The 8,123-nt window shown below is 45.1% G+C and overlaps 1 protein-coding gene across 1 annotated transcript; it reads left to right on the forward strand.

Moving 5' to 3' along the window:
• Window positions 1-1,667: 1,667 nt before the first annotated feature.
• Window positions 1,668-7,297, forward strand: LOC136050986 (acidic mammalian chitinase-like). Its single transcript, XM_065740183.1, has 11 exons — window positions 1,668-1,692; window positions 2,282-2,311; window positions 3,079-3,280; window positions 3,644-3,700; window positions 3,806-3,971; window positions 4,075-4,199; window positions 4,663-4,786; window positions 5,483-5,668; window positions 6,236-6,355; window positions 6,459-6,600; window positions 6,954-7,297. Exons 1-11 carry the CDS (start codon window positions 1,668-1,670, stop codon window positions 7,223-7,225), a joined length of 1,449 nt encoding a protein of 482 aa, XP_065596255.1. The 3' UTR covers window positions 7,226-7,297.
• The last annotated feature ends 826 nt before the right edge of the window (window positions 7,298-8,123 follow it).

The raw sequence follows: 8,123 nt of genomic DNA on the forward strand, positions 1-8,123 counted from the left end.
AAAAAAAGTAAACACAAATCATCCTTAGTATGTAGGCAAGTCATAGATCTCCCAATGCATTATCTTGTGGTCTGAAAATTCCTAAGCTATACCTAAACACCAATGACTGATTGCATGAGCTCTAACAACACAGACATAAAGCTATAAATATGTAGCTTGTGACTGACCAGATGTATTGAGGGTAAATTACCAAGGGAAAACACCCAAGTAAAATTGCTTCACACTAAAGAGGACCATACTGGCAACAGATTTTCTCTGTGATGGTACGACATTGTCTACCTGCAGTGAGGAAAGTAAGAGCAGCACCTTAAGACAGGCGTAACTCTCCCCAAGTCTTCTTTTGCTTCTGACATCCAGAAGTTAAATCCTTAATGCATTTATACTAGCTCAGCAGCATCTTTCCAATGTAAATAAGACCTAAAGCAATCTTACTTAACACAGAAACACAAAGCCAGATCTATCATGCATGTAGGCAAACCCTCATCTATCCAGTATTTGACTCTGAATTGCTAACGTGGCTCTGGGCCAGCAGAATATTTCCATCAGCATGAATGTTTGCATTGGCGGTCAGCCCCAACCACTCTGTATCAGGAGACTGATAACAATACCTCTGTATCCAGATATGGGTTAGGACAGGGTTATCCAAATGATACGAATCCAATTCACTCATTTCACTGACCTTACCAGTTCTCCCCAGTTAAGCCTTCCACATTCATCTGCCTAATCTCAGTAGCGAGGGCAGGTAGAACAAAACATATGCAAAGCAATGGTGTGGGTACATCGGGGTTAACACAGCCTTCCTGGAATACAGCACTTGTTAGAGAGTTGGCTGGCAGTCACCTCTTGGAAACATCTCACAGTAGGTCAGTGCAAGGCTGTGCAAGTGCCATACCTGACCCCAACAAATCACTTCAATCATCCACTATCTGCCACCTCACTCCTCCATATCCAAAATCTACAGATCAATGAACTGTAATGACAGTGCTGTAGTTTCATCATGACCGTGTGACATGGACAACTTTGTGGGCATTTTCCAGGCTCCCATTCTACCAAGTCTCGGCAACCATCTTGAAATTCACCTTCATATAATCTTAACATGAATACAGCTATGTCTCAGTGCAGAGAAAGTGGCATGGTCAAGAGAGAAGTCAGACCAAAATGTTCCCTGGATCCCAACCAACTGCCCACCAGCAGCAGGTGAGACGAGTTCCTGAGTCCTCCACTGCTGTGAGTCCAAGCCCAACCTGATCTCACCTCCCTGACCCCCAGCCAAGGAGACCAAACCCTTGTCAAGTACTTTGGTTTGGCAGCACCTGCCACCTCTGGGCAGACACAGTGGCAGTGCAAGGTTGAACACTTCACACGTCTGCTCCGGCGTAATCACCAATATTGACACAAACTTTGTCACGGTAAAGAGAATTTCTAAGAAAAGTCATCTAATCTTGTTCTTCCACTGCTCAGGCAGCATCACAAAATGGCACAGTGTGATAATACTTGGGTCTCCAAACAAAGTCCTAGAGTCTATTGCGTTGGTATCAATTTTTATGATATTGGTCTTTACCAACTTTTGTAATGTTTCAACATCTTTGTTGATACAAGACTTGCATGAAATGAGAGGATCGTATAAAAGTGAGAAGCAGTCTGCACCAGATCAGTTCTGGTCAAAGATGGCCAAGCTCACTTTGCTTACCGGTAAGTCCTGCTTCAAAACTTACTCCTCTACCTCTATGACACGTACTGTGGCTCTGTCAGTCTTACACAAGGTGATGGAATTAAGGTTCTTTGGAATTCAAGATGTTACACACTCCTTTCAAAGAAAAAAAATATAGCATTAGCTTTCAGGATGGATAGTTAGATTTTTCAGTACTGCTGAGAAGACACTATGCATTTAAAATCAACATGGTTCATCGCTATTTGATATTGACAATTTGTTTTTGAATGAGACAAAGAAAAAAAACACAAAAATCTCAACATTCTCAATGTGATCTATACAGCTTCTTTTCTATTCTTCTACATGAAATTGTTCCACAAATTGTGCCTATTTCCAAAAGAACACTCAGCAGACCTGTGTGGAGGAATCTACGATCCTTTATGTATTTCAGGAAACAAAATGATCACAAATAAATTCAGTTTCACATTTCACGGCACATGACTTCTTTACCACAGTTTCCCTTTCCCTCAAAGTGACCAGTGACCTGGGGTACAAGTTACATTATGTTCAGACCAGTTCTGCCTTGTATTTCTCAATTCAAGAACTAATCCTTTATTTTTTTCTCCTAAGGTCTGGCCTTCCTGCTGAATGCCCAGATAGGTACGTACTATTTACCAAAATCAGCTCTACAAAACCTTTTTCAGCATTGACATGTGCCTGAAATGGACTTACTAGCTAACACTTTTGCATGATAGGAAGGATTCAAAGGCTGCTTAGCACACAGTGGCCATGTCTCTGAAGACAGAAGCATGGCATGCTCAGCCTAAAGTACAAATATGCCTCTTGGTTTCACACAAGTTTCCCTGCAGCCCCTTTCTGCTCAGCTTTAATGAAGTATGAGCACAGCCACTATGCAGTTATGAAGAAAGGCTATGCTTGACATTTCACAGGCCTGTGAAGGCAGTATAGCAGACACAAAAACAACCTTCCTCTTTCTGAGTGCCTCACTGGGGATCCATTCTGCCTCTCGGCTTCGTCAACTGGTGGCAAGGGAGAAAGACTCAGTTTAGGGAAGAGACAGCAGCTATAATCACCATGATTCATCAGTTGCAGTCTGCAAAAGGCTCCTAAGTAGACTTGTTTATGGAAACAAAGAAGGAAAGAAATCAAATATGATTTTGTTGAGACAGCTCAAAAAAAAAAAAAAATCTCAATTAACTTTCTCTGAAATCCTTATTGGCAAGAAAGCATAGCCCAATCATTTCTGATCAGGCACTGTGAATTATAGAGTGGTATGAAGGATAGCTATATGAAATAAGAGCCTCATGCAGCTAGTTACATGGATAGCATGCAAAAGAGTCCATCAGCATTTCAGACACATTCACTCTGTTTTCTTCCCTTTCTACACCTCCTCTATTTCTCTGCAGGCTCTGCCTACGTGCTGTCATGCTATTTCACCAACTGGGCCCAATACAGGCCAGGGCTGGGAAAATACATGCCTGATAACATTGACCCATGCCTGTGCACTCACCTTCTATATGCCTTTGCTGGGATGTCCAACAATGAGATCACAACCATTGAATGGAATGATGAGACCCTCTACAAATCCTTCAATGGACTGAAAAATCAGTACGTACTGAGAGCATCGGGCATCATTTACTCACTTGTTCAGGACCTGCCCATTACAGAGCAGCCCTTCTCTGCATGAGGAGGCTGAGGGTGCTGAGGTGAAGGGGAGACAGCAATGGGCAGGGAAGTCTGGCCAGGCTGCCAGCACTGATCCTCTGGGGATGGGGAACATCAGGCACTGAGCTCCTGACTTGCTTCTTGGCTTTCACTGCACAGAATCACAGCCCACAAATGCAGCTGCAACAGCCACTTTCCAGAAAAGCAAGAGCACCGTGCTTCACGTTGGTCTTTTGTCTAAAGTTAGCAACAGCAATTCTAAACCACTATTTGCAATGAAACATGTTTATGTCCCACTTTCTATAGGAATAAAGACCTGAAGACTCTGCTTTCCATTGGAGGATGGAATTTTGGAACAGCCAAGTAAGTTCAAAGCACCCGCTTCCCATAACGACACACTGGAAAGGGAGAGAAAGGACAAAAGAGGCACCAACCAAGCCCCAATTCTGCCCTTCTCTGCTTCCCTAGGTTCTCCACAATGGTTTCCACTCCTGAGAATCGACAGACTTTCATCAACTCCGTCATCAAATTCCTGCGTCAGTACCAATTTGATGGGCTGGACATTGACTGGGAATACCCCGGATCAAGGGGCAGCCCTTCTCAGGACAAAGGTCTCTTCACCGTCCTTGTTCAGGTAGGAGACAACAAACGGCTTTGAACAAGCTCTCTGCTCCGCACGGCTCTGACCTGAACCCTAGTGGTGTTCACACTGAATTGTGTTTGTTGCCATCCCGCAGGAAATGCTGGCCGCCTTTGAGCAGGAAGCCAAGCAGGTTAACAAGCCCCGGCTCATGATCACTGCTGCTGTTGCTGCAGGACTTTCCAACATTCAGGCTGGCTACCAGATTGCTGAGCTCGGGAAGTGAGTAACAAATTCTCTGGTACACTTTCTACAACCTCCTTCTAGAGATTCCTTCTAGAGCTCTCCCTGCCATTATTTGGCACAACCCAACCTCACTGTCTGATGTATGGGGCAAGAAGTCCATGCAAGTGGTGCTTACTTGGTGGAAAAGTGGAGACCTCTGGGAGAGAGTGGTAACAGCAGGCTGGCTCCAGCCACTCCAAGCCAACAGAGAACATCTCTCACTTCCCACAACTTCAGCACAGTTCCCACCCGGCATGGTCCTCTGTCTCCCTCCTCTGTAGCAGGGTCTTGTCTCAAGGCCTTGGAAAGCTTGCTCAAAAGAGGTCTCAAAGAAACCTGATCTGGAGAAAGCCGGAGCACAGCCAGGGTTGTTTCAGGGTAAATGGACAGGTCTGAAGGAACAGTTGGGTCTGGGTGACTGAACTGGCCAGGATGCACACTCAGGAACCTCTCTCCACAGGTACTTGGACTACTTTCATGTGATGACTTATGATTTCCATGGCTCTTGGGATACACAAACTGGGGAGAACAGTCCTCTATACCAAGGCCCAAGTGACACTGGTGACAATATCTATTTCAATGTCGTAAGTTTATTTTAGGAGCTTGTGTGAGAAATGTCAGCTCTGTGGTTAGAGCAGTGATGATTGTGGAATCATAGAACTGCTCAAGTTGGAAAAGACCCTCAAGATTATCAGGTCCAACCACAACCAAACCATACTACCCTAACAACCCACTGCTGAACCATATCCCTGAGCACATTCAGGGGTGGTGACTCAACCACCTCCCTGGGGAGCCCATTCCTGTGCTTAGCAATGGTTTCTGTATAGAAGTTTTTCCTTATATCCAACTTGAACCTCCCCTGGTGCAACTTTAGGCCATGTGTCCTTGTCCTGTCACCAGTGAGAAGAGACCATCCCCACTCTCACTGCAGTCACCTTTCACATGTTTATTGAGAACCATAAGGTCTCCCCTCAGCCTCCTGTTTCCAGATCAAACAGCCCCAGCTCCTTCAGTCTCTCCTCACAGGGCACATTCTCCAAGCCCTTCCCAGCCTTGTTGCCCTTTTTTGGACTCCAGCACCTCCGTGTCCTTTTTGTATTGAGGTGCCCAAAACTGAACACAGTACTCAAGGTGGGGCCTCCCCAGTGCCAAGCAGAGAGGGAGGATGATTTCCCAAATCCTGCTCACCATTCCTGATGATAATGCAAGATTTCACCATCCTGCTCACCAAACCTTGCTCAGACTGGCATTCTCCTGGCTTTTTTTTTTTTTTTTAATAGGATTATGCTATGAATTACTGGAAGAGCAAAGGTGCCCCAGCTGAGAAACTAGTTGTTGGATTCCCAACCTATGGAAATACATTCAGACTGCAAAACCCATTGAATCATGGTCTCGGTGCACCAACTTCAGGACCAGGGCCTGCTGGACCTTACACACAGGAGGCTGGGACACTGGCTTACTATGAGGTGTGTATAACATCACTTTTATGGTATTATTTCAAATAATCCACAGAAAGGATTCATGAAACTTTCTAACTGGCTACTGCACATGGAAAATTCTTCATTGAAATCCAGAAGAGCTCTTAATTGCAATGCTAGATATCATCAGTGCCTCAAAATATGTATCTTGCTCATGCATGGAATATCGCTAAGAAGTTTAGCAGGAAGATTTGGAAAATGATGAACAGATGGCTTTGAAATATAAATTTGATTCATCAGGCACTAGAGTATGTCAGTAAGCAAAATGACTCTTTATTTTTAGTGTCCATAATACAAGGAGATGGGGTTGGGTGGGGGGTGGGAGAGTGGTGAATGTTGTAACAGATCTACTCCTGGTAACATGTACAGTATGCCCAGGTAAGTTTTTGAAATTCTTAATCTAATTTCACAAAGTCTAAGAAAAATATACCTATTCTCAGTCACTAGTTAAAAACAAAACATTAAAGAATAAATACAGAAATACAGCGTAGTTTGGATTTGCCCATTTCTGCATGATACTCAACAAAATTCCCCCTTTTCCACTTCTTCTCCTAGATCTGCACATTCCTGGACTCTGGAGCCACCCAGGCTTGGGATGCTCCCCAGGATGTGCCCTATGCCTACAAGAGCAGCGAATGGGTTGGCTATGACAACATTAAGAGCTTCAACATCAAGGTACAGTGAGTGGGAAGTGCAGCTGTACTGATGACAGCACAGGAGCCCTTCTGCAGTAGAATGATTTGGAAATAACTGGGATTTCTCTCCTGGCATTACACAGGCTGACTGGCTGAAGAAGAACAACTATGGTGGTGCTATGGTTTGGGCTCTCGATATGGATGACTTCACTGGCACTTTCTGCAAGCAGGGCAAATATCCCCTGATTTCCGCCCTGAAGAACGCTCTTGGTCAGCAAAGCAGCAGTGAGTAACCTGAGCTGTGGGGTTTTCTTGAAGGGGATCCCCTAGCTCACTGCTGGTGCAGAGCTTCAGAGGCCCATGAACTTTCTTGTCTAAGGCTTTGGTGGATACACATTTTTGGGGATGCCACAGCAAGAGATTGTGCTGCAATCATGCCTTTACTCCAGATCCCCAGGAATGAAAGAGTGTGTTTGTAACTTGTGTGTGGGTCCAGATTTTTTGAAGGCCAACTGTGAACCCAGGCAGACTTTGAGTGGGGACCAAGTTTAATAGCTTTTCTGCTGGCGCCAACGGCAGAAAGGGAGAGCTGAGAAACCGTCTGCAATAAAATAAGCCTTTTCCTGCTCTCATTTCAGGCTGTGTGCCCCCAGCTCAGCCCAATCCTCCTATTACTGCAGCTCCCAGTGCTACAAGTGGAAGTGGAAGCGGGAGTGGGAGCGGAAGCTCAGGTAGCAATACTAGTGGCTCAGGTGGGAGTGGATTCTGTGCTGGGAAGGCCAATGGCATCTATGCAGATCCAACCAACAAGAGCAAATTCTACAACTGTAACAATGGCCAAACCTATGTTGAGATGTGCCAGGCCGGTCTCGTCTTCGACTCCAGCTGCTCCTGCTGCAACTGGGCATGAAGACTCCAGTTGTATTGCAGCAAGCACACTCCTCTGACCTAATTCCGTGGAATAATAATGATAAATAAAGTGTTCTGCAGAAGTTAAAATGCATGCTGTTTTGACTCACCTTGCTCTTCATATTTTCATGCTCCCTGGCTCTCTCTCTGTACTTTGCTCAGGGAAGGGCCCAAATCCAGAAGTGGCATTTCAACAGCTCTTGACAGGCATTTTCCAGGGCTTTCTTACTTTCCCAGTGGGGCGGTCAATCAGAGGGGAAAAAAAACACAGAAGGAGGGGGCAGAGCAGATCGTGCTGTGCCATGAGAGAGCACTCAGAGCAAGGTGGCAGCAACAACCAAGAGCCTGGCTCTCCAGGAGCCGTTGGGCAAAGCCTTTGCTTTGGTCTAGGAAAAAAACCCTTCTGAATCCTTCTGAAAAGTTACCTTCCAAAGGGCCCGGTCTTCAAAGGTCCTGCAGCTCTAGTGCCCTGGCATTGTAACAGCTGCAACAGTTCTCCCATCACTGCAGGAATAGACATGCACCAGCTCACACACAGACTCCTGATGAGCCCTAGAGCCCAAAATGTCCACTGTATGGTTTCAGGAACTAGTGAGCCTCATTCGCGTTGCAACAGCCTAGGGTACGAATCACAACAATATTCTTCTTTTCCTTACAGCTAAGATTTATTTAAAAGGTGCGTGGTTAGGGATGAGACTTATATTCTGCTGGTCAGACACTTCTGCAATTCCTCTGATGCAAATGGTGATAAAAAATGCCTTGGATACATAGGGAAGGAGCATCAGATACTCCCTGAAAACAAATGACAGATCAAAAAATGCCACGAGATTGGAGCAAGAGAAGAACAGCATTTTATCTGAGAGTTACAGGTATGACAAGTATGACAAGAAGATTTCAAA

This window comes from Cyrtonyx montezumae, unplaced genomic scaffold (genome assembly GCF_038088225.1).
Source record: "Cyrtonyx montezumae isolate F1298 unplaced genomic scaffold, pur_monq_1.0 scaffold_26, whole genome shotgun sequence".
Classification (NCBI taxonomy): Eukaryota; Metazoa; Chordata; class Aves; order Galliformes; family Odontophoridae; genus Cyrtonyx; species Cyrtonyx montezumae.

Bases quoted from the DNA above. Each gene is read 5' to 3' on its own strand.
- LOC136050986 (XM_065740183.1), top strand. From the start codon at position 1,668: ATGGCCAAGCTCACTTTGCTTACCG. The intron at 4,787-5,482 runs GTAAGTTTATTT...TTTTTTTAATAG, and splicing joins ACAATATCTATTTCAATGTC to GATTATGCTATGAATTACTG. The intron at 6,356-6,458 runs GTACAGTGAGTG...GGCATTACACAG, and splicing joins TTAAGAGCTTCAACATCAAG to GCTGACTGGCTGAAGAAGAA.